This window comes from Cryphonectria parasitica (genome assembly GCF_011745365.1).
Source record: "Cryphonectria parasitica EP155 unplaced genomic scaffold M406scaffold_2, whole genome shotgun sequence".
Taxonomy (NCBI): Eukaryota; Fungi; Ascomycota; class Sordariomycetes; order Diaporthales; family Cryphonectriaceae; genus Cryphonectria; species Cryphonectria parasitica.
The window spans coordinates 1,033,792-1,045,505 of NW_024468910.1; the positions used below are offsets into that span (position 1 = coordinate 1,033,792).

At 44.5% G+C, this 11,714-nt stretch overlaps 3 protein-coding genes across 3 annotated transcripts; 1 reads left to right on the forward strand and 2 right to left on the reverse strand.

Annotated features, from left to right (window-relative positions):
* Positions 1–721: 721 nt before the first annotated feature.
* On the reverse strand, positions 722–1,803 carry M406DRAFT_71384 (uncharacterized protein; the record flags this gene model as incomplete). The annotated part of the gene is made up of 4 exons (XM_040925417.1): positions 722–738; positions 801–1,139; positions 1,230–1,373; positions 1,500–1,803. The coding sequence occupies 4 exons, from the start codon at positions 1,801–1,803 to the stop codon at positions 722–724; spliced, it is 804 nt and encodes a 267-aa protein (XP_040779291.1).
* A 123-nt stretch (positions 1,804–1,926) lies between these two features.
* On the reverse strand, positions 1,927–2,962 carry M406DRAFT_71385 (uncharacterized protein; the record flags this gene model as incomplete). The annotated part of the gene is made up of 3 exons (XM_040925418.1): positions 1,927–2,190; positions 2,396–2,556; positions 2,605–2,962. The coding sequence occupies 3 exons, from the start codon at positions 2,960–2,962 to the stop codon at positions 1,927–1,929; spliced, it is 783 nt and encodes a 260-aa protein (XP_040779292.1).
* A 3,464-nt stretch (positions 2,963–6,426) lies between these two features.
* On the forward strand, positions 6,427–8,577 carry M406DRAFT_71386 (uncharacterized protein; the record flags this gene model as incomplete). Its single annotated transcript, XM_040925419.1, has 3 exons — positions 6,427–6,534; positions 7,270–7,426; positions 7,967–8,577. 3 exons carry the CDS (start codon positions 6,427–6,429, stop codon positions 8,575–8,577), a joined length of 876 nt encoding a protein of 291 aa, XP_040779293.1.
* Between the last annotated feature and the right edge of the window lie 3,137 nt (positions 8,578–11,714).

Here is an 11,714-nt window from a genome sequence, read left to right on the forward strand (position 1 = left end):
CCCGTGCGCCGCCGTTTCCAAACTTCCTTATATAAAAGCGGTATTGCTGAAAACAGTAATTATCTCCCTCGCTAAGACTGAGTATCGGGTATCCGCATCTCGTTTTCGTTACTGTTCGGCAGCGGTAACTGCTCCGCAGAACCGGCTGAGCTGGACTTCCGTTTCCGAGAGCCTTGTAGGAGAGGCACGTGCTCGAGGGGTTGAGAAATGCAAGTGCTGCCTGACAGCTGGCCAGCGATGCGCAAGCTACGACGAAGAGGCTTCTGCTTCTCTGTAGCCTGCGGTGCAGGATTCTGTATGTTTACCATTGAGAGCTATCGTAAGACTCAGGGCAACTCCTTAGCGTGCGTTTCCGCGAGCATCTCTCAGTATGGCCCATGCGCCCTGCACCTGTTTGAGATACAATTCCCTTGCTTATTATTCCAATAAGGTAGAGCTATCTGAAGCTTAAAGACGAGATTGCCCAAGAGAGCTGGAAAGAAGCAGCAGGAACCAATGATGCAGAAGCGTAGAAGACAGCAGCCTACATATTTCAGATATCATAAACATAGATAATTGAGGCAAGTATAAGCTCTATCAAAGGCATAATCTTTGCTAGAAGCATTGAAACTACAGAGAATGAAAATTATATCTAAGAAAGTACAGAAGACCTGCGCTTGCCCTGATTGTAGATTGGTTCAGCGCCGAAGCTTTGAAGAAGCTTTAATCCTTTCTTAACTGCCTAAGCATGCTCATGCTCTTATGTGTTGTAGTTATTTCCTTAGTAGCCAGGCTCCTGCCCTGCTCCTTCAAGCACCTACTCTGTGCTATATAAGAGTATTGAGTGTCTAGCTCGCTCCTTTCTTCATCCTCGCTTCCAGAATCCAGTTCAGTGTGCAGGTTGTTCACGGATTGAATGCTGTTCCTACATTCGCTGCCGACATTATTCTTGCAAGTACTCCAGCTATCCAGCTGCAACTTCTGCATATCCTGCATACAGTCCGTCTGAGGCTCATGTGCAGATAGAGATCTGTTGCTGGTCTCATCAATGCTAGCATATGTTACCCAGCTCGGGCCCAGCTGCAGGTTTTGGATGATATCCGCTTTAGCTTCGCTAACGTTTGCCCCTGAAGCCAAGTATAAGTCTTCCTGGTTGCCGTCTGATAGTTGAAGCCAGCCACTCAGTGTGAATGTAAAGTTTCAATCCTCGTCAGAGACAGCCTCAGTGTAACAAGTGATGTCGCCCTTACTCCTGAGTTCGATAGAAGACCCATCAGCAGCTACTTCGGCATCGAAATCGCTATCGACAAAGGGAGTGCCCGGGACAGAAGTAAGACCCTGGGAATCCTGGTCATCGGCCTGCTCCTTAGGGATGAAGAAGGATCCAGAGGCCTCTGCGCATGGAGATGTAAAGCCATGCCTGGATTTCTGCTCTGAAGCGGTCACAAAGGATTTTGCGGCCGGTGTTCATTCCTCGATGACCCGCAGAGGTCGGATGGTGGATGCTGTGCTCGCCCTACGCTTCTTGGCGTCGACACAAAGTATAGAGCTCGCAGAACGCTTCCGGCTATCAGAGCTAAATTCTTTATCCAACCGCCAGAAATAATTGATGACTTTTTGCGCGCCCCATCGGTCCTTGGCCTCGTAGGCAAGTAGCTCACTGAGTAGTGGTCTGAACTTCCCCCCAACCCTATCCACCATAGGAAGCGCTGTTGTTCGCATCCATTCTTCCTGATACTTAGGCGAGATCTCTTTGCCTTCGGGCACTTTCTTATATGGAAGATCCGTAAGAAGATACAAGGCGACCATCCCCAAGCTGAACATATCAACTTTCTCATTACTCAGCTAACCGTTCAACACCTCAGAAGCCATGAATCCAGGAGTACCAGAGCACCGTTTCATATGGATTTTTAGCACCGAATCACACAGATCGATAATTTTGGCTATTCATCGCGTCTTCTCGGGAGACAAACGAATATTGCGCAGGCTCAAATCCCTATGCACAAGGTTCTGCCCATGGAGGAAGATAAGGAAACAGGCTATCTGTGAGATAATGTCAGTAGGAATAACTGGAGGAAGTGGTGCTTTAGGCCATCGGCGTCGATCACAGATGTAAGTACTTAAACTGAACGGAACATGCTCGAGTATCAACCAGAGTGGAGCAGCCCCATTCGCCATGTAGGCAATATCGATGGCAATGGCGAGATGTAGCTGTTGACGGATTGAATACGTAATTGGCGCTAGCTAACTTGATCACTGGAAGGAAGGGAGAACTTGCATGAGAGAGATGCTTATACAACTGGAACTCCTTCTCAGTCTGCTCATGCTAGCGTCTGATATAGCTCGCGGCATCACCTATCCGCAGGATCATTTCCTTAGCACAGAGGGTTACTGAGTCTGAGCCTACCCTCCTTACGATAAAGACTCTGCCTGATGTCTCTGTAGCATGAGCTGCGCAAATTGCCAGCTCGGGTACTTTCGTATACAGAATGCCATCCCTTGAGATGCAGGATGCTTCGTTAACAGTGGCTGGTTCGCTATCGAGCGGAGGCCAATACTCCAAAGCCTTCGTAACAACTGGATGATCCAGTTCTCAGATATGTTATATAAATTGCTGGAATTCACGACGGGTGCGAGAGGGAAGCCACATGCGAAATGTGAACTTCGAATGGCGTATGATGACGGATTTCTCGATCTCATTCCAGTTCCCTTTGGCGAGATGGATAACATCTTCAGTAGAATGTTCGCTATATTGTATGCACAACTTAGCGTTCTCCAACTCGTTCGTAATTCGCAGAACAGGCTTCCCATCTGAGCGTATGACAAAATCGATGCGGAGACATTTCTTGCTGACCCCTTGTCGGTTGTCTTTGGCAACCTTGAAGTCGATCTCCTTGATATTGGTACCACTACCGAGAATCCAGCAGCCGGCCCGTTTCTGCGCTACCTCGAAGGGAACGCAGAAGACAGACTGCGGGATCATAGCGTCGTTGGGCAGTCAGGAGCGAGCTCTGAGGAGGATCAGAAGTACGACGAAGGACTCGCCCGGTCAGTATTCGGTGTTATATCTGAGGCGTCGTCGTGTTTCCGAGCTGCCGTCTGTCGTCCTCGCGTGCTCCACACCAGGATGGGCCTTAGTCTGGCTTGCTTCGCTTCTTCGTAGTCGGTTCATGGTTCCAGAACCTCACTCGATTGGTTCCTACTACCGGTGTGTTCATTTGAGCCGGGACTGCGAGTTACAAGGAAGGGTGGCTAAGAAGCGGAGTAAGGGATCATTGCAAGTAGAAGTATATTGAAGAGAAAGTAGTACATTGCTTAAAGTTTCACCAGCTTCCCTATTCTACTGACTCGAAGACTTTCGCTTCAAACGTCAACATATACCAGAAATCCAACCACGGAACCCCTTCGCTCGTAAAACTTTGGTGACTGATGCTGAGACTGTTGTCTCGGAGTTATTTGAGATAGAATAGTAAACAAACGAATCGCTAGTTAAACCATCTTCAGAATCATTACAGCAGACCAATGCTTCAGAAGGTTCTTGATGAAACTATGATGTCTCAGCATTAGCAAATGCCAGTATCTGGGTAGAGTGTTGATTGTCGATCGAGAACACATTCTCATGCTCAGTGTAGTGAAAGTCCTCATCTGACAGAGATTCTAGATTCCCTGTGGAACAAATGTCGTGATCGAGGGAGGTTGAGTTCTTTTCAGCACCTAACATTATTATATCAAAGAACCTTAAGAGATTGGCAATGGCAACAGAGGATGCTCGTATCTGGGGGGAGTGTTGATTGTCGATTGAAAACACATTCTCATGCTCGGGATAGTGAAAGTTCTCATCTGACAGGAATTCTGGATTCCCTGTGGAACAAATATCGCAATCGAGGGAGATTGAGTTCTTTTCAGCATTTAATATCTCTGTATTGAGAATCAGCAGAAGCTGTGCTGAATAAAGGCAGATAACTTACAGTTTGTTTCTTAAAGCATTCGAGCATATCTACTCGAAGCATATAGCACTAGTTCTAGCAGCTGAACTTTTTGATCCTCAGGGCAGCAACAGCGCAGCTCATAGCAATCCAGCACTTGCTTGCCGAAGTTATCTGTGATAGAAAAAAGTTCACTATGGAAGTAAGCCATGATTGAGAAATGAAAGGAGATAATGATAAAGAAAAGGAAAAGGAAGAGCATTCTAGATTATACGAAGGCATCTATATACTTTAGCGAAGGAGAACAGTGCATTTTGACTCTACCTCACTCTCAGATTATCAATAATCAACAGCCTCTGGTAAAAACCCCCCTGCTCTTCAGTCTACTGCCAGAGTCAATAGCAGTCGCTGCGGTCCACAGTTAGATCAGTAGAACTGCTTGCAGTCCTTGCGGTCCTCTTCTGATTGGCTGAATTTGTAATGCAACACTAGGTTATGTAAGCACCGTGTTGGATGTTGAATCCTGATATCTGGTCCACTGTTCCGTGTGGCCCGTCCTGTGACCTGAAACGGGTATAAGCTGAGCAAAGATTATCACCCTTGCGCCAGCTTCCGCAGTTAGAAGCACAATCAAGCTAAGATCTTTAGGTAGCGGCCCGGTAGCAGCCCCGACATGAGAGTTAGCTCGCGACAGCCTTCATTGGTTTATCACAGCCAGGGTAAAGAGGCAGAACTTCGGCGATTCACTTGCTGAAGCTTGCGAATTTTAAGTGCTTGCTTAGCACTATACTAAATCGGGCTAAATCGGTAGACGTTGACGTGCGTAAGTCGATACCGGTAGGTCTCAGCCCTCCTGACCCTGATTTCCCTACTCAGACGTTGTCCCCCCTCCCTCACTTTCCCCTACACAAATTCAACATTCTAAACCTAGGAGTACCTAGGAAAGTATCGAGCTTCTTGTCTGCTTGTGAATATTCTTATACCCATCTAGTCAGCTACTGCTGAGCCTGCATTCCAGCTATCCCTCCATTCAGGCATCACATTCAGATCTCTACACAGTGCAAGCAGAGTCTTCTACATCATTAGCATCGCCTTTCTCGCTTTAAGCTTCGCGCCTAGCTCCACATTCAGAGCAATAAAATAATGCAATCAGCATCTTTAGTATTATCTGCATTATTAGCATCTTCAGTGTTATCTGCATTATAAGCATCTTTCGTATTCTTATTTAGCTCCATATTAATCATACGATTTTCAGAGCAATAATTAGCATCTGCGCTATTAGCATTTTCAGTATTATCTGCATTACAAGCGTTTTTTGTATTCGCATTTAGCTCCGCTCTAGCTGATGCTATCCAAGGGTTATGCTAACTTGGATCTTAGCATCTCCACGATCAGGAATCTCTAGCTAAGTTGGTATTTCATCACTTAACAACTCTTTAGCTGCAGAAGCACGCTCTAAACAAATGAATTGTATCCAGCATGCGCATCGAAGTGCTCACTCCAGCTGCAACTAAACAGAGAAGTTAATGCACAGAGGTTGGGATTTCAATTGATCGCTATTTTGAAGAAGCGCTGCTACCAGGGAATCATTTAGAATTGCTCCTTCCTCCCAGGTTCTTTCCCAAGTTCCTTCCTTTTTGAAATAGCCAGGTTAACGAATTAAGTAGTGATCCTTCTCCCGGATAGTTCTTCCTATTCTCGTCTCCGCCCCAAGTTACAGAGCAATCAAGATGCAAGTCTGTATGAATGAAAGAGAAGGGAGCAGGTGAACCAGGCAGGCAGGGTAAGCCACTGTTGTCTACCCAAGTATCTCGTCCTACATGATCAAACTCAATCAGTTCTCCTGCTCAAGCTCTACACATCTTTGAGTACAGGATATTTCCATAGTCATTGCAAAACCGCCGATACTATCCTTTACTTTGAGAAGCATTACCACCCACTACTTCCCAGCGAACAGAACAAGCCTCGAGTGCACTTCATGAAGATATTGATGGATTTACTACAGCAATATAGCTGTAACAAGAGCCAGAGTGCCGCCACTCGGGAGATGCAACAGACTATAGAAGAGGAACATGAAAGCCAGATGTTGTCAGTAATATCGATCTTGCTTTTTCCGAGCTTACTATATCTAATCAGAATATTCAAGATCCCATCCTTTCCAGCTTCAGTTCAAGAAAAGGGAGAATTATTGAAACTCCCTTGATCGAAGCAATAGTGGAAAACAAAGTGCAACCAAGGAGTTCACTCATAGAAAGTACAAGGCGAAGACCAGAGAGGAGATTCATATATTCATATCAACATTAGTGTCCTCAATCCATACATACTATCCTAGCTATTTCTAATTCTAGAGTATAAGCTTAAGAGGTTCTTCTGCCCCTTGAAGCAATCGCATAACAACAAAACCCTAAGTAAGTACCATCCATTCTACTCGAAATGATGATTCAAGCTAACAACTTCTTTTGGTTTGCATAAAGACGACTCAGTACCATATAATCCCTCCCCTAGCTCCGGCCGAAAAAGCATGCCACACATCCAGCAGTACAGTATTGCTGCCCCTCAGAATGCTTTGCTCCCTTTACCAATGAGCCTTGAGATCCCAGCAACTCATTTGCTCCGGAAGCATTCAGACGTGAGTCAAGGATGTGCGACTCCATCGAAACGCCGCCGTGATTTTAACAAAGAGGATACGCCATACAAAAGACAGCATACAGCTTTAACAACTCAGAGCTCAGCTCTGCAACCAACTACATTCAAACAGTACCCAGTGCTTACAGAACTCCCTGAAAATCGACAATCACTTCAGATTCCTTTTCATATTGATGCCCAAGATAAAGCATATGCCTACCCTGTATCAGCAGATTGCATTTTGAACAATAATCAAGATAAATTCTATGCACGGATACCTATATCTGCTGGAAATCTAGAGAACTTTGCTAGATGCTTCTTTCATATTGATGTTCGGAATCATAGCTTATGGCAATCCATTGAGCCAAGTTCAAAGATATTAAGTTCTCTTATATTGCAGGATGAGTATCCTGATGAGGATAGTATAAGCAAGATCTTTGGAAAGGGCTTAGGGAAAAGATTCCTTCAGTCTATACAGAAAAGAAGGGAATAAAGCTCAAAGAGTTTCTTGGAAATAGAAATCTACCATATCAGAGTACCAGCAGCTTATATTGCAATAAACATTCGAGACTGAATACTATTACAAGATTCATATTCTATAATATATGCTTGCAAATCTCTGAGGCATCTACTGGTTTTCAAAGTGCTCATATTAGAAAATCATTAAAACCTGATTATATATTGCATTCCAATTTTGCTAGCCCATCATCATCACCTAGTAACAAGAACAGAATAACAGGCTGGTTATGCATTAGCCATCAATAACAGCAACTACATCATCATCATCACCACCACCACCACCACCACCACCATCATCATCATCATCATCATCATCAGTAACATCATCACCTGCAGCATGCAAGCAATGTGGTACTGCGATCTAGTTTTAAGCATCGGTTGGTACAATGGTCTAGCTCCTGCGCCCGTATTTTTGGTTCTGTAGTCTCCGCATACCGCGCACGGATCACTAATGTAGATTCAGTTAGTGGCCCATGCACAACGTGCCACTTCCTAAGTCCACTGTCCCCGTGACCTGTTTCCGTGACCTGCATGTTGGATGGGTCATAACAACATTGCTTGTAACCTATTTCTGTTGAGTCGTAACACCGAGACGGCTGCTCCAGAAACCTGCCACGTCCATAGTCATAAAGTTGTAACGCTCAAATCTGCAGACTTTATCACTCTTCCCATCCTGACGAGACAAGATAGCTTCTAGCACTCATCTTCAAGAAATTCAACGCATTTTCCAAGATATCATCGCCGAGATGGAGTTGCAGCTTCACGAATCACTTACAGACCTCGATCTAAACTCCATCTTCAAGCAAGACCAGCGCCTCACTCGAAGCCACAACTCGGCTCTCAAGAAGCAATTGAGACTTCGCATCCATCAAGCAGCTGATAACACTGTACAGTTATTCAGTGAGCGGCTTACTCAGTTGGAAGCAACGTCGCCGAGTATAAGTACACCGCGGAAAGTGCTTATAACAGCCAATCCCACGCAGCTGACAATGGCAATCAGATCGTCGCCCTAATCAATGTAGCGCCAGTCGAGGGCGATGGAGATGCTGCTCAAGCCTGCACTGACTCACTGTACAGCCTGCCTGCTCAAGCAATGGGCCCAGACATGGTGCACAGCCTTTCTGGCATCGTTCAGCAGCGCGGCTTCAAAGGCCTCATCAAAATCATCAGCCTTGAGAGTCCGACATTCAGCCTTGCCGCGATCTCCAGCACTATCAAAGCCATACCACACGCACCCAAGGGTTGGGCAAGCTTAACTATGGAGTACGGACAGTCATTAATACAGAGCTTCGCAAATCTTTTTCGATTCAATTGCTCAAAATGGAAGTTTCCCAACCTAATATTACCAGTTGAGATGCCAACAGAAAGCGAAATCCAGAATCATCTCTGCCAACTGGTTCGCTCTCCTCCGACAGAGAAAATCCCTTACTATATCGGATCTCCGCTCACTACTCATTTCGATCACCTTCTCCACCCGGGCAAGCTTCGCAACTTAGACCATATGGATAGCATTACTTCGATGTACTAGCACGTTGGCAATAAAGACTCAGGAATAGCATTTCATTGTGAAGATTCGAGGCTGCGATCATGCAACTTGACGATTCAAGGTTACAAGCTTTGGATTATAATTCAAGAAGCCAGCATAACGCTATTCGAAGACTTTATTCAACAATCTTGCACCGATTCTATTACAAAATGCGATCAGTGGATACATCATCAAAGTCTCTTGGTCGATACTAAAACGCTGAATGCTATGGATATTCAATATCAGTTGTTTTGTGCTGAGCCTAGCGATCTGGTAGTTACAGAGCCGCGGCAATATTATGCTGTGGTTAATCTAACTACCTGTTTCGCAATATCGATCAACTTTGTGCTTCCAGCCGAGCCAGCTCTAGCGCCGACCAAGACATGCAACGAGTATGGCCTGTCAAGTCTACGATATCCGACGGTTTCGGCAGTTGTGAGTGACAAGAACGTCCGGAGCACGGAACAAGGCAGAGCGCTCACTGCAAGAAGCGTTCGCACCCGGAGGATACCAGTGACAGCGATATTGCATGGATATCCCTCCAGCAACGTTCATGCTTCTCAAGCGCCTACAACAGCCTGCACCTCAGCTGAGCCCAGCTCTGTAAACATCGAAGAGTTAAGCCAAGCTCAAATTTTATTGTCTGGTGATTCCTCGGCCTCCATATCGCATGGTTCACCCCTCTCGATCGTGCCTCCTGCTGCTTCTCCTGCTCCGTCTTCTGCAGCTGAGTCTGCTGAGTCTGCTGAGTCTGCTGAGTCTGCTGAATCTGCCGAGTCTGCTGAGTCTGCCAAGTCTGCTGAGTCTGCCGAGTCTGCCGAGTCTGCTGAGTCTGAGTCTGCTCCGTCTCCTTCAATCGAGTCCAGCACTATCGATCTCGAACCGCGTTTTGATACTCCCGATAAATTACTACAGGAGCACGGTTTGAAGCGGAAAGCGCCAGATAATCCTCTGGTTGAGCATCAGTCAAGACGAATAAGAGCTCGTTTCGAGAAGATGAGAAACAAAATACCCACCGAGCTACGCCCAACTCATCAGGCCGTTGAACTAGTCAAAGCAATCAAAGACAACAATACTATCAACAAATTCTGCGAACTAGTCAATACGAGGAGAGTGCTTATAGGTTCGCTGCAGCTATTACGCAGCTCCTCGTACAACAAGTTGCAATACAGCAAGGATTCTGAACTTCTCAGCATAGCTAAGCACCTCGTGCTCATTAGGCATCAGCAAGTCTCTCTAGCCACAACACGGATTCGCCAGTATCTGATAGCTCAACTATGTGCCAGCTTAAGAAAAGATAGCCATCGATTGAATAGCAGAATAAAGCAGGATGTTTTGAAAATAACCGGACTGAGCACAAATCAATACAACTATAACATCTAGCAAGGCAAGAAGTAGTTGAGACTTTGCTCTCCGAAATTCGATAGTTTGCTATGCTTTGCCCTTGCATATTGCAAAGAATCAACGAAGAAGCTCGATCTGAGTAACTATAAACTTCAGGTATTTCATCACCTACTGCAGAACAACGAATACATAACTTCATTATGCTCAGTCAGCAAGGCGTTCCAAGAAAGCCTTGGAGGTTATGATATCCACTTCAAATGAGAAACTCCAAGATTGCACTCTGTCAAAGATTTGCCAGAAACTGAGAAGCTATCCTACTTACAGCCATTCGAATCTCTACGCATAAATACTTTCCACCCAGAAGACTTCCCGGGATCAGCACAAGATCCAACTCTTTTATCAGATATCGGGGCGCAGTGCAATTTCTGTAACGAATCAGCATGCTATTGCTTCGAGACATTGCCAAGCCAGAATATCAGGATCAAAAGATGTGCTGGGAAGGGGCTCGGCCTTCAGGCAGTCTCAGATCAATGCAATACTGTTGCTTTCCACAGCGATTCTCTCCTAAGCTTTCTTACTAGCAAGCTTATGCCTCAGGGAACATGCAATCACGATATAGCTGCTGATATAACTGACTGTTAGATCGATTGCTCGAAAGCAAGCAGTTGCTTTCAACTTTTGAATCATACATGCGCTGAACATGCAGTTGCTAGCCTGAAGATAAAGAGAATATCTAGTCGAAAGATATTAGCTATTGAAGCACTTCGGAATATTCAAAGTGGTACAGAGATCACAATTAACTACAGTTTGAAAGCACATTATTTGAACTGCAATTTATATAAGCAGATAACTTGAATACATCTTGCAAACTCTATTGCTGCAATAATCAATTGCTGGCTATATTTAAATATTGATAAGCTGAGATCTGAAGAGAAGACAGGATAGAACTGCTTAGCTTGAGAATAGATTCTATTATTCTAGATTGAGAATTGAGTTAAGTAGATGCTAATCCGAGAATACTAGCTGATACTTAGTCTATAAGCTTGTAATGAAATCCTCTTTCATCACCATATATACTCAGCGAAGTTAGTTTATCTATAGCGTGCTTTACGAACGAGAGGAACAGCTCCTTGTTCTAATATCCATTCTTTATTGCTTGCACTTATTATAATAGCACGTTCTTAAGCATAACTATACTCGATATTTACAAGAATTATTAATATTCAGCAGTTATTAAGAGATAAGCAGATAATTAGAGTTGATAGAAACTATTATAAAGGGTTTAAGTTTACTGATTCGGGTAATAGAAGAATAAAGCGATACAATAATAAACAGCATATTATGCATACTGCTTGCGTTTCCACTCAGTCTGCGAAACCAGAGCTTCTTCAGCAGCAATAGATGTGATATCACTATTCAACTCATCCAAATAGTAACCAGCAATCATATCCACTTTGATAACCGAATCACGTCCGCATCTGGCCCCTTCCCATATGGAACCAATACTGAAATATGCAGGAATCTCATCTGAGCTTCAGATTTCGCTCTCTTCTACAGAATTATGAATAAATCCTAACAAGAGCAACTCATTTAAGATCTTCAGAATGAACATAGCATAGCAATCACCTTATATAGTATGAATATCAGCAAGCTTAATGTAGACTTAGCGAATATACATTCTGAAGCGGAAGCAACCTTGGGAGTATAACGGTGTGCATATGGTTCCTAACGATTCTAATTAAAATTCGAGGCTTGGTCTTGGGTCAGGAGAATATATTTACGTGGTAAAAGTGATT